General features: G+C 36.8%; 2 protein-coding genes across 2 annotated transcripts; one reads left to right on the top strand and one right to left on the bottom strand.

Moving 5' to 3' along the window:
• Positions 1 to 1596: 1596 nt before the first annotated feature.
• LOC137389822 (transmembrane ascorbate-dependent reductase CYB561-like) lies at positions 1597 to 4861 on the bottom strand. Its single transcript, XM_068075948.1, has 4 exons — positions 4600 to 4861; positions 3703 to 3905; positions 3296 to 3453; positions 1597 to 2130 (listed from the first exon to the last, which is right to left on the bottom strand). Exons 1-4 carry the CDS (start codon positions 4787 to 4789, stop codon positions 1980 to 1982), a joined length of 702 nt encoding a protein of 233 aa, XP_067932049.1. The 5' UTR covers positions 4790 to 4861; the 3' UTR covers positions 1597 to 1979.
• An 8784-nt stretch (positions 4862 to 13645) lies between these two features.
• On the top strand, positions 13646 to 17667 carry LOC137391233 (transmembrane ascorbate-dependent reductase CYB561-like). Its single transcript, XM_068077641.1, has 4 exons — positions 13646 to 13942; positions 14575 to 14777; positions 16488 to 16645; positions 17306 to 17667. Exons 1-4 carry the CDS (start codon positions 13753 to 13755, stop codon positions 17457 to 17459), a joined length of 705 nt encoding a protein of 234 aa, XP_067933742.1. The 5' UTR covers positions 13646 to 13752; the 3' UTR covers positions 17460 to 17667.
• Positions 17668 to 19681: the final 2014 nt, after the last annotated feature.

Genomic DNA, 19681 nt, shown 5'->3' with positions numbered 1-19681 from the left:
CATGTCTGTAGCTGTAGGCTCTGCAACAGAACTTCTCTTATGAGATGAGGATTATAAGCGAGACAACTTCAAACCAACATTGTTAAGTCATTGCATTTATTACGATGTACATAAATACTGTACATATATGTACATCATAAATGCAATGACTACTAACAATGTTGGTTAGAAGTTGTCTCCCTTATAATCCTCATCTCATGAGAGAAGTTATATATATATATGTTGTAAATATGTATATACAACATATTAATGAGCTTAAATGTGCCAATGAGGCAATATTGGTGATTTGTCTCGGTTGAACCATCAAATATCTATTTGAGTAGATAATACCTCGTGATATCTCTAGGTGTAATCTACACTAACTTGATAATCAGTTTTTTTTTCTTTTGGTATATAAGTACTTGTGTACTTACATACCTTGTGTACTTATATTCTATATCCCTAGCTGTCGGAATTATCAGTTCAGGCCATTAATTCATCAAGTCATAAAATGAGTACATTGCTACTGGAGCTGTAAAAATATCTTCATGCTTCAGGCTGGTCTAATACGAGAATTGAACATGGATGAGTATATTACTATGGATAATTGAAGTTATTCCCCCCTCACACTCCATGCAACGACAGGGATTAGATCTCTCTCGGCCTAAATTAAAGGGTAAGGCTTCACAAGCACCAACGTATAATAGCTACTATCAAAAGCCTCTATCTCGGCCTTTATGATTCTTAGACTGGGCGCTAAACCACAATGAAGTCTGAAGACACCATTTTGCTCAATGTTCTCATAAAGTCTTCACTATTGCAGCTATTCATTATGCCAACTCCGTTTCAATGGGTTCCTATCTTTAATTTTGATTCTTTGTAGAGCATATAGAAACATGTGAGACCCTTACAAGAGCATCTCATTCCATGCTTACTTAAATTATGGGGAGTTGTCACTCCCTTCTCCATCATACATGAAACATCTTTTTACACCTCTTATATGGTCCATTAAATCTTGCATCTATTCAGCCATCCACTACCCCTTCCTAAAGGTCACAGCAGTGTGTAGAACATGTCCCTTCTACCTTTTCTTTGATGTTCTTTGACTGTATAACTCTCCGCTGTCTTCATCAACCCTCAACTAAATTTATTAGTACCTGGTTTGAATATGCACTATTCACCTTTCTATACTTTCAAGGTTGCTGCAGTAGATGTATTACAAGGTTCTATTAAACTATTATTAGGCTATTAGTGATGTTACTCTTTACCAACACCTTCCTGGCTACTAGGTCAGCTACAGCTCTTGTTGAAGCCCTCGAGGATGTTCCAAGCTGATGGAAGCTTTCGAACTCACTTGCTTCTATAGATATTTTTATTTGAAACAGTTAAAAAGATTTCACCTGAAAACCGTATCATAACATTAATAATGCTTCTTTGCGTACATTAAGCAAAATAGTAGCATTGTGTCTTTTAGCAGTTACCAGATAAAGCTCCCTTAATGCCAAACTGTTTTCTGTCTGTCCAAATGAAAGTCCAACGTTATCAAAATGAATCCGATGGTCCAGTTAATTGAACTTAGTCAAAATAAGTTGCAACTAACCATTATGGCTTTCATCGTTCGTATTTGCGCGAATTATATTGATGCGACAACGTTAGAGTACAACTAGTGGTTAACTGGGGCATTTCAAGTATATACATTAACAAATATGAGAAACCAATATGGTTGTACATGAAATATTAAATAATCACTAACTAGCGTCATCAGCATCAATAAGAATAGACCAAGAAAACAAGAGACAAAAAGTGACTGACCTTCAGCTGGGTAGCTGCTTGTGGTATACAGAAAACTGTGGCCATTTCACAATTACACAGGTGATAAAAAATGTTAGAAATAAAGTATTTAATTGACAAGTTATAGGCATCAAGCTGTTCAGAATTCAGATCAGTGTAGATCTTTTATGATCAGATCTCTCAAATATGATTTTACAAACAATGGAATGTTACGACTGTGCATCCATGTTGGCGTATCCACTGGCATCACGCTTATACTCAGGTTTCGAAACCAGGTATGTCACTAGCCATCCAAACACGACGAGACTCATAGCCATAAAATTAACAACATAGGCTTGGGCAGTCCTAGTGTTGTAGTCTCTGTAACAGAACCTCTCTTATGAGACGATTATTATTATAAGGGAGACAACTTCTAACCAACATTTATTAATAGTCACTGCATTTATTGTGTACATGTATACACATATACGTATAAACATACATATAAACTTACATATATACTTATATACCTATATACATATCTATATATATATACATACATATACACACATATATACATACATATACACACATATACACATACATATACACATACATATACACACATATATATATATACATACATATACACACATATACACACATATATACATACATATACACACATATATACATACATATACACACATATATACATACATATATACACACATATATACACACATATTATATATATATATATGTATTTTATATACATATATACATGTATACATATATAAATATATACATACATATATATATAATATCTACATATATATATACACATATGTATACACACATGTATATATAAAATGTAAAGTAATATACCCGCTATAATATATTACTTCATTGACAATAAATTTATTTCAAACAGAAATGTTTTCCAATTTATGCCATACAAGCATCATAAAACAAAAACATAGCAACAGTCAATAGAATCACAAAAATGGTTTGAAATATAGCAGTTAAAATACCTTTCTCTGCTAAGAAAATGGAAATTTTTAAAACAATTGTTGGGTCGTACGCAATTCGTGCTTACAGGAAAATAGTTTTTAAACTTGTTACAGTCTTGTAAAAAACGAACACAAACCATGAAAGATTTTAAAACCATAATTCAGAGTTCAAAAAATTGACTGTTGAAATGCTTTTCATTGATGACATGAGCCAGTTAAAATATCACCGCTATGTTCTACTAAATAAAAATTTAACAATCATATTGGTTTGAGAGTTGTCTACTCATTATCTTCTCTTGCATTGGCTTATCTGCAAGTGTTTATTATCAGAACTTATCAATCATGCTTTACATTGTAGTCTTTAATCATGCCATAGATATGAGAATTAATAATTTTAGAAGCCTGTCTGATGCATTTATAGAATTTTACATTATGTTCTACATCAAAGATTAATCTAAACCGGCACAGAATAGCAAAACCAACCCATACTGATCAAAATATGCTGTCAAAATCAACCATAGTAAATAACTTACGGTATCTTGAATCCAACTTCCTCCATAGAGCCGATGAGAGCCGTTGCAATAGCCATAACAAAGATAGCTACTCCCCAATAGCGATGGGCTGACATATACCAGGTCTTTAGAGAGTCACTCACTCCAGGGAACAGGTAGAAGAAAAATCCCATTGTAAACTGCAACACGAGTGCATACAGTAGAATAGCGGTTAATGTCTGTATGTTTTTTTGCAACAATTTGGTAAATAGTTTCAACTTCTGTCGTTATTTTATCGTATTAACCACTTTGCAGCAAAAAATAAAACAGTCAAACCATTATATTATTTCTTATTTTGCTCTGGTGCACTTATTAACCCTAACTCACTATTTAACAGCTCTATTAACCTAAACCACGGGTGCCAATGTTTGTTTTATATTATGTTATACCTGCAGGGCAAACATGAAGACTGTAGTGATTCCAATCCAGCCATGAATACTATAGAGATTAGCGCTGCCAGTGTCAGCGTGTGCACTGAAGACTGCTTGCACTCCGGTGATGGTGAACAACAGCGCAGCAAACTGAAGTACGGTGTGTACGATTTTAATAGTTAGCTTGTTCTGGGTGTTGAATAGTCGGTATACCAGAATAGCTGCAATAGATGGGAGTTGATCTATCACGCATTTCCTGTCTCAGTCAAGCATCAAAACAACCTCATCGTGTTGAGAAAATTTTTCAAACCATTTCAAAAGGAGTTAGCGAGACAATAGCATTTCAACCGGTTGGAGCGTGGTGTTACGTAAGTCTCAAGGTATTATTAACTGGCTGTAACCGCCATTATTGTTGCTAGGAGTAGCTGCAACTGGTCTAGATGGACTCATCAATGACTGTGACAGTCACATGATCTTCACTCAAGCGTTTCGAGTATTTCAAATGTTTGCTGAAGCTTCAAAATTTGGAACTTTACCTGAATGACTTAGTTTGCAGAATTTTGCAACATGCGACCAATAGAAAAGGCTGATACATACTGGCACGTTACAAATCAGAGAACAACAGAAATGCAATAAATTTGTGAAAAATATCAAAAAACAAATAGAAAATGTGTAGATGAGGCTAGTAGAATTGTAAATTTGAATACAGACCAATCAGAATAAAATATCTTAGTATAACAAACAAGTTTCAAGCAGTTTTAAAAACTTACCAAAAATGAATCTTCCCAATTTTAAAAGATTTCACAGCTATTGAGAAAAAATTGAATATTTGGCATATATAATAAACCCTAAAAGTGCATGTGAACATTACTATTCATGCAGTTCCAGGTATTACAAAAATCTGACTATACTCACCGTCACCATATATGAAGATGAGACCAAGAGTGAGAAAGAAGGGATGGTAGTTGAACTTTGTAGGGCTTCCTGTGTACCAAGCAAAACCTCCCAAATACTTTCCCATCCATATTCCCATCAAAAGCACAGCGAGCAGACCAACGAATTGTGCAATTACAAATAGCAATATAAACTTCGTTCGACCTTCCATGCTGAGACTTGCAGAGAGCTGAGCAGACTTGTTGTATGAATGCCACCTCTTCGCCGACTGCTTACACTAGCTACCTCTCTACCCCAGAAAACCGCCCAACCGAAACCGGCTTATATAAATTGTAGAGTCACATGAGCCGTGCCTTCCTAATCACATGAGTAAATTCGTCTGGTCACAGAATAGAACAAAACACCTGCAGGCCGGCATAGAATACTCATGAAAGCTTCGGTATGGATTAGAGTACATCTCTCAAGCTCTGTTAATGACGTGAAGGCTTGGCGTGGGTCATTTAGTAGCTGTAATAGGTGAATGAAATGCAATGCTATAATCTAGCAAGCTGTAAGATTACGCATCTAACATGTTATTGATTGGAAAACTTATCTGTGTAAGAAAAAGGAATACTGAAGCAGATATATGTTACACATTCGCTAGAGATATACTCTGTTATTAGCTGTGATGAGGTTTAGATGAAATCATCCATAAAACTACCTTAAATGGACAACCACACGTTGGAATATGAAGTATTCCAATTCATCTATTATCAGCTCTTATCTATAATAATTAAGTGAGCTGCAGATTTGCTGCATAATTTGTATTTCCTGTAGAAACATATTCGGCGGGTATTAAAAGTGGAAACTTCAATAATTACAATAGTTTGGTGATCAATTCGTAAGCTATAAAATATTTGTTCCAAATGGTTTTACTATTATTATTATATTATTCCAAATCTATAAAATATTTATCTCATGCTCCGTTTTACCGTGAATATTGATGAAATGCAGCAATCAATATTCAAGACATAAATGGCTCTAAAGCAACTTCAACGTTATGCAAAGAAACTTTCAATTAATATAGTCTTTTGCATCTTCCAGAATCCTCCAGAAATAACTTACATGGCCTTTCAGAGGCGAACTAACATCACCAAAAGATGGCATAGATCAAGCCAAAGGCTTATCCTAGCAAAAACAGCTAGTAACTAGAAAGGCACATGTCACACTCACACGCTTTCAATATAAACACCTGTGAGGATATGTTTGCAATGTCAGCGTCAGATAAACTAACTAGCCAGCTCACGCTCTGCTGCGGCTTGTCAATAACAGTTTCACATACCCAAGTGTTGTAAAGCGCAAACACTAGCATATCGTCAGTTTTTGGTTTGGATGAGACGCCTTCAATATTAGCTGTTAGATATTGTGTACTTATGATGCATGATTTTAGAGCAGGGATGTCAAACGCAATTGTACAATGGGTCAAAATTCAAAGCACAATCTAGGTCACAGGCCGAGCAGGATAAAAATTTATTGACACATTAAAACTAAATGTTTTTGGAACATAAATATGGATAAAAACAGACAGGAATATCTTTCTGCAACAAACTCCAGGTTAAATTGACGCGATAAGTACGCAGCAAGGCAACTGAAGCATTTCATTATGGGCGCGTAGTTCTGTGCAGTATTATGCTATCAGCGCTACATATCGGTGGACCACAAATAACAATAATGTAAAATGATCTTGCAGGCCAGATTTGATTACAAGGTGGGCCATATGTGGCCCGTGAGCCATGAGTTTGACACATGTGTTCTAGACAAAAGATGTTGTAATAAAGTTCAATAGCTTATGGTAACTCTGAGGGGTTTATATAGCCAGACAGTCTTTGGCGCTACTAGAGTCTGATACTACTAAAGTCTGATATATGTACCTCACAATGATGATTCGGCCCATCATAGCTGCTACACACACAGAAGAGGTGATACCAGTATGAGAGGTTTTGGATCTGCCCTTGCTTATTCTCTAAGGGTATCGGTCTATTTGCTAGTTCCAAAGAAACAACTTAATCATTTAGCATCACGTGTTGCACCTGCATCTTGTCACAGACTCTGTTATAAATAGCTTTAACAGTTGACAGGCTTCAGCAGGTTTAGAATTGCCAGGGCAATGGTGAATTTGTAGGCTTTCTCTTCTTAATTTAAAGCAGTTATGGCAACATTCTTCTTCTGCTTCCTTCTCTCCTCACTCTCAACTCCTCTAGCTCTACAGTTTGTCCTCGGGTTACGATGACCATATTTTTTGCCTTCTCCATACGAAATATTTTTTATCATATGAAATCAACAAAACTTTCTCTTAAAATTCAAAACTGGCAGTCGGTATGCTGATTACGTCGGAATAACAAATATGTCGATATGCTAACATTCTTTGAACAACAAATGGAAGAGATGCGATGCTCGATCTCACTCTGTTCAGCGCTGTTCATTAATAGTTATAGTTAAAACGAAAGCGGAAACAGATAAGTGATAAAATTTTAGCGATATAAACATTGAAGTTCAGTAAAATGATTAAGAATACACGCTAAAACTTAGCTTTAAATATGGGTTTAGGGAGTTAAATTAATTTAAGTTAACTTTAATGTTCATGTTATCATCTGCCTCGAGTGTAAGAACCCCCTACAGTGCACTACACATGTTACATTGTAACGTTGCAATTTATTGTAGATCATAACCACTAAATACACCAAAATTGCTGCAGGTAACTATAATTATTAAAGGTTGACTTGCAACAAAATTCACATTCCAGTTATTTGGTATCAAAAGATTCACCATTTCTTACTCTGCTGTGTTGTAGGTGTCAAATATGTGGAAATGTGATTACAAGCTCGTAAAAGCTCAAAAACGAAAAGCCGCCGTAGATTGCAATCTGTTTATTTCTCTGACGTAGTCATGATAGTTTGGTTATTGTCTTGTCACGTGATGTTTTCATGTGAATTAAAAGGCCACTAAAGGGCTTAATATAAAACTTATCGTAGTACTAGTTTATGACAAACACTTCGGGTTTTACCGAAGACCCCTTATCAAATATAGATGCTCGCTACTTTACAGTTTTGTTTCAGCATGGTCTAATTGGCAAGTCGTAATCTGATCATATGACCCAATACTTCGCAAATAATTTTTGCAGCACTTTTCGATTATCACAGGTGACCAACAGGCTCGTCATGATTATCAGATAATGATATGTACTCCTTCGAGCTAAGGTTAAAAAATTAAATGAATTTATACGGTAAGTTATAAGATATCAGTGCTAAAAGTGACAGCATTACAATGACGATAAAACAGACACGTAAGAACAATAGACATGGTTTTATTGAATGCGTGAAGTATATTTGAGAAAATATTTTGACGAATAAGGTTGCATGAAAGTGTAAACAGAAACCATCTCCCACAACTGCGTTGCATTTTAGCCGTTTTGGAAAGAGAATCCAAACTACGGCGGTCTCACGTGGCTGCGATTAACTGTTCGTTTTTTAGTTTTTAAGAGCTTGTAATCACATTCCCGCATATTTTGCACCTACAACACAGCAGATTAAGACATGGTGAATCTTTTGATATCAAATAACTGTAATGTGAATTTTGTTGCAAGTCGACTTTTAAGGTTATTGTATTATTCTGTTACTAATTTTCAAGATGTACAGTCCGTATATAACAATTTTTATGATTTTTTACCAAGAGGTGTTTGCATTAGATAATCATTATGGGTTTCTGTACACCGCTATGCAAAGTGTTTGCCTCACGATGCCAACACCGAAATGAATTAAAATCGTATGGCGAGGGTCCACTGTATATGGTTTCAAAACAATGGACGGTAGTTTGAAGTTTATGAACGAATATCTAGTTAAATACAATTACTGCCATACAGGTGTATTTTTCAACATCTCATCTTGTGTTAGAAATAGCTTCACACCTGCAACTGTTTTAACATTATACTGATACTTTACCAAATACTGCATTTGACATCAGGCTTTTATTGAAGCTGTTTATACCTTGCTGCACTACGCTAAGCGGTAGACCTTATGCTATCTTTGATTTCTAAGTTTTCCAAAAAATAGTGTCGCTAGAAAATAATACTTGAGTAGATTTTAAAACTCACAAAATCTCTAAATATACTCCTACTGTATGTGTTCTGCCGTACTTGGCAGCCTGCACGCTTAATCATTCTCTGGCTTTACAGGAAACAGGTAAGAGACTCAGGGCTGTGAAATACATTGGCTGACCAGATCTATTAAAAGACAATATAGGAACTGATCGTTAATCGCTTTTTTATCAATGTCCTCTTAATGTTGGCGTGAGTCTCCTAACCGCACCGATAAATGGCATGGTCATTAGTGTAGGAAATAGGATGAGTTATCACTGGTGAGATGTTGGTGTTGAAAGAAACAGTTTGCGCAGGGCGCTGGCAGGTTGAGAAATTTAATTTTCACTTATCATAGATGGTAAACAACTAGCGAGCTATCTCCTTGTAACCATTTGCCTGCTGGCACCAGGTGATATAATGGCAATTGCCAGCTGTAATAACACAGGTCAGTGGGTTGACTTTAAACTAGAACTCAGCCATCGTATTATAAAAACATCAAAAAAATAAATTGTGAATATTGATTAATCAATTGAGACTTTGACTTCTACCGTTACACGACCCGCCAAACTGGCTGGTTGTGAGCTCCTTTGGAGTTCTTGCTCCTTCCTTCTGTGTGATATTAGTGTAGTGTGTCACACTCTTACTAGGCTCTGCATCCCCTAGGCACTCATTCACCGGCCCTGAGATAAGTGTCTGTTCTCAGCAAGAGGCCTGAATAGTGCACGCTAATGAACATTGTGTGCATTCAATTAAATGTATAACCACCTCAAATATTTTTGCAAGATTGAATTGCAAAAGAGTCCTGATCAACAAGACCTTTTGTACATTTCCTAACCCATCGCGTGGCAAGCAGAGCTGCACTATATATAAATGCACTGATTATAGAGGAAAATGTAGGTTTCATGCAAATATGCCTAAACCGCAGAGGTTTAAACCGCGAAACAGGTTATCACATGATTCCATTTGTTGATTTTAACCAATTTAAACCATCAATCACAGAATGTAAGCAAACTATGAAGCTTTAGAAAAAGGACTATGAGCATTTAGGTGTGCTTGGTAATATTATATCCTACCTTCACTCATACGCTGCTGATCATAACAATTCTCTTGAGTCAAGTTTTTAAAACATTGTGTTAGAATTGAAACAAATCGAATTAAAGAAACAGCTAAGTTCATTTATTTTTAAAAACTGAATTTGTGTGTGCAATCCATGAGAATTGGCTATGATCCCATAGTATCGTCAGGATGTGTCTGTCAATAAGTGAGACTTCGGCAAAAAGCATAATTTAATACTTTTTTTTCATAACAAGGGGTTTTGAGTGATAGCATTAGCATTGTTGGTTGAGCTCAGAGCAAGAGGCTCCAGAGTAGAGGCTGAACCAATGCTTTGAACGACGCTTAAACTCTCTGAAGAAAGACAAGACAGATGTAATTTTTATTTGAATGGCAACTTGTCTATAGGAGCTTGGCTCAGTACTCCTCACCCAGCATATTTTCCTTTAAAAGAATGTAATTGGGTCAGCCGTCTGTTCACTTGGTCGGTCTACAACCTGAAAATGCGGTGCTTATGTAAGCTAGCCTTACGCAACTTTTGTTCAAATGCAGAGAAGCTTTCTCAAGCAATTTTCTTAACTTCTATTAGTCAGATGACATCTATGATAAATTACGGAATCATGTGATGAGATTAAAATAGTTAGGCTAGGCTTTACGCTTGGCGAGTCACATTAGCTCGAATAAGTTCATGAAAGGTTGTTTATTTCAGGGAGAGGTCATACTTGCCGATTCTGAAACTATCTATTTTGACTTTCCCGCTCCGGCTCTTTCCTTACACAATACATCATCAATCATATAGTCATTCATTCTCCGAACATTTTGCTAAAACTTTAACAATATATGCCCCACGCATCATTTACTCTCCAGTAGCCTATGAACCAGAAATGGTGTATGAACAATGAGAGTCAAAATCTTAAAAACATTCGCCTTTGCCATGAATCAATCCGAATCCAATCAGACGGAACCGATACGAGTTATTGGAAAGCCAGACTGGGGATGGCAGTTGGTGTGACGATGAGCTACATACGTATCTGGGTATCCGATCAGTCACCGTTGAGCACACTACTAGTAGCTGGTCTACTGACTGATTGTTAACTGAATCAGTGAAAACAGTTTTGGAGTTGTCTTCTGATGGTTCGCTTTCGACCGCTTTTGATATAGCATGCGGCTGATTTTCAAATTGCAATAGAGCAGGAATTGACAGTTAAAATTGACGATGAAAAAGCATTATGTTAAATAAAATATATAATTAGAATTCTGAAGCAAACAGATGTTGAGACAGGTTGTGGCAGGTTGTATGTCCTCGTTCAAGCCTTAGATCAACACATACTTTAGCATTTTCTGATCTTTTGTGATGCTTTGCTGAGCATAGTAGCTCGGATTCTTACTCACTAAAATTAGCAGAACTTTTTAAAATTTTATTTGTAAGACTGATTTTGCCTAAAATTATTACTAAATCCTATAGCGTTCTGAGACATGCACACAGTTGGTGCTCCTTCTATTGACGCTAGAGCCATATCAAGTGAAAGAAATCATTATGCAGCCTCAGAGACTGCTGTCTGTAGAGGAAAGAACAATTGAGATAACATCTTGGCGTAACAGTAGATAACTCCAAATATAAAAAATTGCACATGGTTCTCACCAAGTCTATCTTTAGGTTAGGCATGTGTCTGTCCCTTTCAAGTTTTGCGGTAATAAAGGATTAAGGCAATGTTTTTGGATGATCTCTTGATGCTATATGTATGCTAACCAATAGGGATAAGGTGCACAGTGGGGCGGGTAAAATGCTAAGTAGATATTTTGGCTCAAGTAATGTAAATCGGTTGGTACAGAATTGGACTAAAATATACATGCCAGGATGATATATTACTGCACATAGTTGTGATTTGAAGAGAAGCTGCCATGAAATCCCACTGATGTCTTCGTACAGCTTATACACTTTATGGAGCGGAACCATTGGTTAGACCTTCTTACTCAGATAGCTATTGTGCTAATTAGCTTCATCTGTTCTCCGGTGACCTTTTTGTCATTTAGATTGGGCGAGATATGCCAGTTGCTGGTGGTCACATGCCTGTTTGTTACTATACTGTAAAGAGGCAATAATTAGAGTGACTCTAGGGAGTATATGGGGAATCTGCACAATTATGCGGGTTGCAAATTGTCTGAAGAGGTCAATGAGAGTTGTAAATGAAGAAGAGAGGTTGAGTGATTGTGGCATTTAAGCTGTTTTATTACACCGTGCTACAGCAATAGAAAGTCATATGTAGGCCTATATACCATACTTCTTAAATATTACACAAAGAGTTGAAATTTTATTTTATGTGCGACCAATAAACAAGCATTTTTTATCGTCGTGAAATTCTCCAGGCAATACAGTGCTGTTACTAGCAGTCTCCCAACTTGAGCAAGTGTTAGCAAGCTGTAAGAAGGTTTCTGTCAATAGACCATGTCATAGCTATCTAGTCCAGGATGATGTAAGTTAACTTTATACTACATAATTACAAAGGAAACATTAGGTGCATTCATGCCTAACAAGCAGAATCAAGCAGCTTTATTTCAGTAATTGTCATATTTGAGAAATCTAAACCATAACTTTGGCATTTTTGGTTGAATTCTGATGCTGATAGAACAGCTACTGCATAGCATGCCTTTGCCCTGCTCTTGTATGAGCAGATCTCTCAAAAGGCTGGTTCAGGCTAGATTGCAGTATGTCGGTATGAATCGCACAGTAGGCCTACTCCAGTGATCGTCTGTGATAACATTATTTCAACTAACACAAACTCATCCACATTTACATCAGCAAATAGTCCATTTTCTCATTATACGATGTGGGTTCGGGGAACGATGAAATACTCGTCCCCAGCAACAATCTTGAAAGAAAATATAGATCAAGCAATTTGCGACAGCCAATCACCATAGTGGAAGTAGCACACATTGCACCTGCTGTCGGAAATACTTGGCGAACTATCAGAAAGGTTTGACAGCTGCAACGTTTGCCGACATCCCCGTGTATCGTCGACGATGCCATAGGTTTACGATGTTCATAGTCGATGAATAATCGGTGAAAAGACAATGCCGACATATGATGATATAGCGTGGACCGGCCTTCAGCAAGATGTTAGTCAATCTGAATGTGATAACAGATTTATTGCTATTATTTATAGTGCCTTAAGATTACATAAGATTACGGTGTGGAGAACTTGATGAGCCGGATGACAACCAGCAGCAGTCGGATGACAACCAGCAGCAGTCGGTCGATACTGACACTGTCTTCAAGAGCGTGAGTTACTAAAGTTATTTCTTTATGAAATACACTTCACTCGCTTATGTTTTGTGCTTTCTGCCACGTCACTAAAGAATATTTCGTTTCAAAACTCCATCTGGTTCATAAGAACCAGCGTCCTAAACACTCACCTACGGACTATCTGATGAAAAATGAAGGGAATCCTAGTCAATGCCAGTCTCAGTGCTGGTGAAAGAATAAACATGTATCAGCCAAACACTGATAGAATACTCCTCTACCACTGTACCATAGTTCTTCCCTACAGTGCTAGGTCTGTACTGTAGGCCTCACATTTCCGAATGGGAAGGTAAAGCCCTTCCGATGGATTCAGTGTATAAACTTATTTGTGCAACTTTTCACTCACACTTACACTTGAGCCTCTACATATATTTACATGTATATGCACGTGTATGTACATGCGTATACAAACCTAATAAAACCTGAAAGGTATGAAACCTGTAAAGGTTGCTATCTAAGGCAGGTTATCGCTGCACTTTTGCTGCAGAATCTGTAAACGCTAATAAAAGCTATTGATAACTTAGTCAATGGCTGTATGAAAGCTTCCAGCGCTCCGCTTGAATGACTCACAGATTCTAATCACATGGCTATCTAACTAGTCGCTATTATTAACTATGCCGCCATAGTTGCAATTCGTAGTACTGGAGCGTTTGAGTCGCTTTATCGCGTGACAGAGAGATAGACTAACGCCTGTCCTCACCTCAAGATGGAGGTTTGGAGGAAATTCATTGTTTTAGGGATTCTGTCACAAATTGTTGGCATCCTCGCTGTTATCCTTATGGGTGTTTGGATGGGCTACTACCTGGGAGGCTTTGGATGGGGATACAAGAACAAACTGAAGTTTAACTACCACCCACTTCTTGTGACAGTTGGTCTCATATTTATCTATGGTGATGGTGAGTACATCTGACTGAACTCTGTTACACTTTTTAGCGTGGCACCTCTTGCCAGTTATTTTTATTGTCACATGTTTATGGAGCACCAGATTATCTTCCAAAGTAGTTTTTGAAAGTTTTCTATGGCTTCAGCTCAGAGGTCTTTTTTGTCGGTTCTGGCTAAGCTCTAAAAAAGAGTAACGCTGTGTTTTTGCTCTACAGCGGCACCAACCTTATTGCTGAATTTTATTCTCAGTGCTACCTTTAAAATCAGCTTCCTTTTCAAAGTTTACACAACAACATTTAGAGTTTTAGGCACAAGAAATTATCAAATCTCTATATTCATGCAGATCAGCTCAAAAAAGGTTTCTGATATATGCGTTGCCCAGGTAATAGACAATACTTGAGCAGGCATATAACAGCCTTTACGGTTCAAATGTAACGTTGGTTGAAATGAAGCGCTGTAGCTAACAGTTGCATACGCAAACTGCCTGGGTTCCTGTATGCTTCAAACAATCAGGCACCTCCTTGCGTCTCCAATGATTTCCGTGATAGCCCGAGATATCTCTCGAGAAATGAGCTGCTTCTATTTAGGTCAAGGTTGTTATTTAGTATCTATTTCTATACAGTAGTAATGCCATTTTTTGTTGCAGCTATTCTGGTATATCGAATATTTCGAAAGGAAAAAAAACTATACATAAAGATCCTGCATATGGTTCTGCAGCTGGCAGCCTTTACTATAACAGTGATCGGGGTCAAGGCCGTATTCAGCACACATTCGGATGAAGATGCAGCGAATCTCTACAGTATCCATGGCTGGCTTGGCATTCTTACTATCATCTTATTTGGCTTGCAGGTAGGAACCAGATGTGACTTTCCTCGCTATGCGGCTGCTACATATTTATTTCTTCACTAGCAGTAAAACTGGCAATGACCAAGAACAGACAGGCCACAAGTAGGTGTGTAAGACGCTGGTTTTCATGAACTAGATAGAGTTATGATACAAAATATTCTTTAGTGACGTGGCGGGAGGTACGAAGCATATGAGCATGAAGTTTTTAAGAAGTAGGCAAAAAAATGTACAAATGCATTGCATTTACAAAGACTAACAGACACACAAGCACCTGCACGCGCTCACACACAATGACGAGTAGAATTTATTCATATAAATGTCTGTAGATTACCTTTTTGAATATCTCTGTCTACAGATCACTTGTCATGAATTATTTGGCCACCCTAATCCATCGTTTTTTTGACGTCATCAAGTCGTTTGCACATGCGCTCGCTCACAAAAAAGCCGCCATATTTGTAGAAAACGATCGTTTTTCTATGATTTATTAGTACTTTTAAGTGCTGTTTTGATACTATAATAAAAAAATTTCAAACAAAAACATCGTTTTCAAATTATCATTGCAAAAGCTTCGTGTTTCTAACGGTAAAATTGTCTATAAAGATGGCCGACAACAATAAAATGGCGTCACGAAAAAACGAAGGATAGGATTGTTTAAAATGGCATACCTCTTCATGTCCGTAGATGTTCAAGGCATGTTCAAGTTTGTTGCACGATGGCCATTATACTTCCTATGATTATAAATTGCTTTCAACTTTAGAAAAATAGGAAATAGCACAAAAGCATTCAAGTTTAGATTAGTCTCAAATACCTTTTTTGTTTTACAAGCTATACTTGAACTTGAAAAATATTTGGTTGTGTATTATGATAAGTATAATAGGTGAATACTCGCCGTTGCACAGGTAATAGAATAATTACCTAATGCATTTGAGTAATTACTTGGGAAACTAGATCTTTATTAAAATCTTTACTAAAACAACATCCGCATTTTTGGGTCAGTTTAACAATCGTTACGCGTAAGGGTCATCAGTGCATTAACTGTGAGCATCTTAACCAATGTAATGACTATTTGCCCATTAAAATCCATTGTATTCCATGTAGCTTAATGGATAAGTTCACTGCCTCTAGATCTTTAGGTCCTGAGATCAAATCCTGTTTTTTCATTGCTAGGTTTTAATTGCTAAAACTGGACACAAGATTTAATCAAAGGACAAACACAGTGATTTATATGCAGTAGATAGCCTCTATTATGATAAACACCTTTATTCTGACAATGAGTCGGTTTAGTTGCTTGGAGTACCTCATATGTTAGCTTCATTGTGTGCAACCTTGGTTGGGGAAGCTCCAGGAGTAGTCATTGCCCAAAAACTCCCAACTAAATTGCTCCTGTTCCTACTTGCATTCTACCAGACACACTTGAAGCTCAAGTTTGGTTGGTGTGCTTGTTATTAGAAAATGCAATTGTTTCTTTATTTCTTGGCGAGCAAATGATTTTACGCTGATTTAGAATACTACAAATTGAGTCGCATGAACAACAGCCCGTGAACCAACTAAAATGACATTAATTTCTGGAGCGTAGTTGGGGTCGGTGTGGCCGCTCCTATACACATAATTTGTATTAATGGAGGCGTGCACGCTTGGGTTTTAGTTATGGTACAACTAGACTGCAAGAGTATACTTGAATTATTCATCCGTTATGGCTTGGTTATGTTACAGTTTGTGATGGGATTTATCTTCTACTTGTTACCTGCTATGAGTGAGCCCCTTAAGGCATGGTATATGTCTTCACATCGCTACTGGGGAGTAGCTATATTTGTAATGGCCATTACCACTGCGCTGGTAGGAACCATGGAGGAGGTTGGATTCAAAATCCGGTAAGTTATTTACAGTGAAAGACATAAATAGATACGTTTTGACTAGTCAATAAGTTCCATTTGACAGCTGGTTTTTTATGAAAAATCAATTGTCTCACATGCAGTAGAGCAGCTGTATCCTGGTGCTCCACAGAGCTAAACTGGAGTATAGCAGTATAGCACCCTTACTCTTGGCCAGACTAGCCATTGGCGGTAACTGAAAAGACATTTAACCTTAAATTGTCCTTCAATCTAAGCCAATGTTGTAGATTAATCTGTGGTCATACCATGTAGGAACCTACATGGTAAGTGTTGCCATTAGCTAGATGTAGTTGCATCATAGCATGAGAGGAAAATGGGTCAGTTGCATTAGACTAAAAACCAGCTTTTATAGGCTGAGTATTTTAGCTATAGGTATCATACACCATCTGTAATTGCTCACAAAACATGCTATCAAATGACTGTGTTGTATATTCATGTAGCTCAAAACACAAGGTTTTTAATATTTACTTGCCAGATGACGTTGTGTAATCCGGGTATGTTGATATCATTAACGTTTTTTAAAAGCATTTTAGAACTAATAGGTTTAGAGAAGAGTTGTGTTAGCTTGTATAATAATCTAAAAATAGTTAGGAAAACAGCCAATCACGCTGTAAGCTTCTATTGTTGTGACTGTTACAGGGACTACAGCTCTAGACCTGCCCAAGCATACGTGGTTAATTTTATGGCTATGAGTCTCGTTGTGTTTGGATGGCTAGTGACATACCTGGTTACAAAACCTGAGTACAAACGAGATGACAATGCCTACACCAGCACACTCGAGGAAGCCCGATAACCGCCTATCAACTAAAAAGTCTTAACTCGACAATATCTTTGCATTTATGCAATCGTAATATAAGAGTTTAAAAATGTATCTCTATTTTCTTTGCCACTAACTCGGGAATTGTTTTGACCTTATCAGTTCATCATAATTGTATATACAAATAAAAGTGTTCATATTCTCTTGTAAATAAAAATAAGCCATTTGGTTTTTTGTCACCATGTTTACTGACTATTGACACAGACACAAACTGTAAAACTCCTTAGACCGTCGATAATTCACAGGTACTGCTTAAAGTTAAACAAATTTTTGTTTGGTTACTCACATGGTAGTAAACAGCGTAGTCAGGAACACTCATGGCTCAACTCTCTCCTTTTCGCCATATCGTAGCTCATTGAAACAGGAGGATGTCAAGTGTATCCCCACATTAAAACCACTTTGCAATATGCCGGATGGGCTAAAGATGTCAGCATTCAAACTCATATTTCTTTTTTGAATGAAAACAGGCTATGAAATGCAATGAGCGCTTAATTGAGTGATAAAAACAAAGCTGGGTGCAAAACTACCATTGCTATGATTTCATATCACGATGGGGATAATATGTATAAGAATATTGTCTTACTCCACTCCTTCTAGTCTGCCTTACTCCACCCCTTCTAGTCTGCAGTGGCTTATCAGCTTTGAAAAAAAGCAAATTGTCTCCACAAGAAAACGTTGGTGTCTGTCATTCAATCTGTCATCAACAATATTGGCTGAAGCACGCAATTCAAGGCATTCAAGACTAACTGGAAAACAGCTGTTACTCATTACAAATTAGTTCGTTAATTTCAATTTAAGATGAAACATGCTCATGCAAAGGTATTTATTTGTTGTACTGCCCTGCTACCCCTGTTAACCTTGATATGTTTGCTCTTGTTTTTCGAGAACTCATGGTACTAAAGAAAAACCTTAATATCTTATCGTTCTGGTAAAAAGTGAGCTACCATAGATGAACTCTTGCCAGAAGTTTGGATTCTCTGCGACTGCCTTTAAAGCCCTATATTATAGCGAGTCCCCATTCCATAGTTTAAATTATATTAAAGAGTTGAACTTATTTTCTTTGTTATTCTCTGTTCTGCAGGACTTATGCTTATGCAAAAGACTCTCTCGCTAGTATACAAAGCAAGGCGTCTCATTTTCTGATTTCGGGTGAAAGCTTCTTTTATTCTAGATTATTCCAGGCCAACTTGTGAACATCTGAGATTCCACAAACAAGCAACAAGCTTAAGCAAATATTATGCTCTCACAACTTATAGACGCGGAATCAAGTGTGGATAACAAAAGGATGGTTTCCATAGGTCTTTATGTGAGTATTTACACACGCAGTTGGTGTGTCAACAACCTATTGTTACACCTAAATATTTCTTCTTCATAGAAATAGGTCATTTTTAGCTTTAGACTCCTATGCAATTTTTTATTTACATGTTTGCCCTTGAATGCTATCTTGAAGACTGATACTTGAATGTTAAATCTCTGCAGACAGAAGTTTAACATATCTGATAGCATAGCCAAACCGCCCTAAACCAGTATCTAAGCTTTGCCTAGAGTCCTAAACTACTGGTTTATTTGCTAAACCATGACTAACCACAGGCCTACAGAACTATCTATCTGTCATATAAACATTGTACCTGATGAACTCTATGAGATACCGTATATTGTTACAGCATCTCTTACAATAGCAACATATTATATACTTACAATAGCAACATATTATATACTTACAATAGCAACATGATACAATAGCACTTTACTATATCCTATATAAACTAGCTGCTAGAGGCATGCTTCAAGTACCCACAACTGATAACATATCTACTTCCTCTAATAGTACACTACGTTTATGCAACTTATCTGGTACAATCAAGAGCGTTGCATAATACATGCCATCATATTACATTTGCATTATCTATTTTATATAAAATATGATTACTTTTAGATAAAAGACGTAAACTGTATCACATCCATAGCGTGCCAGTTACTATATGCTAACACTATATGTACTCATGCTATCAAGCCACAAGGAAATGTACCACAGAAGTACACTAGTGTACTATCACTGTATGACACATCTATATATATATATATATATATATATATATATATATATATATATATATATATATATATATTTCTCAAAGCATGTATGAGAATCATTCTGGCTATAGCTATAGCGCACACTGATTACTTTACCAATGCGA

This window comes from Watersipora subatra, chromosome 3, assembly GCF_963576615.1.
Source record: "Watersipora subatra chromosome 3, tzWatSuba1.1, whole genome shotgun sequence".
NCBI lineage: Eukaryota > Metazoa > Bryozoa > Gymnolaemata > Cheilostomatida > Watersiporidae > Watersipora > Watersipora subatra.
Note: the sequence above shows the minus strand (reverse complement) of the source record. Positions and strands in the feature narration are given on the sequence as shown.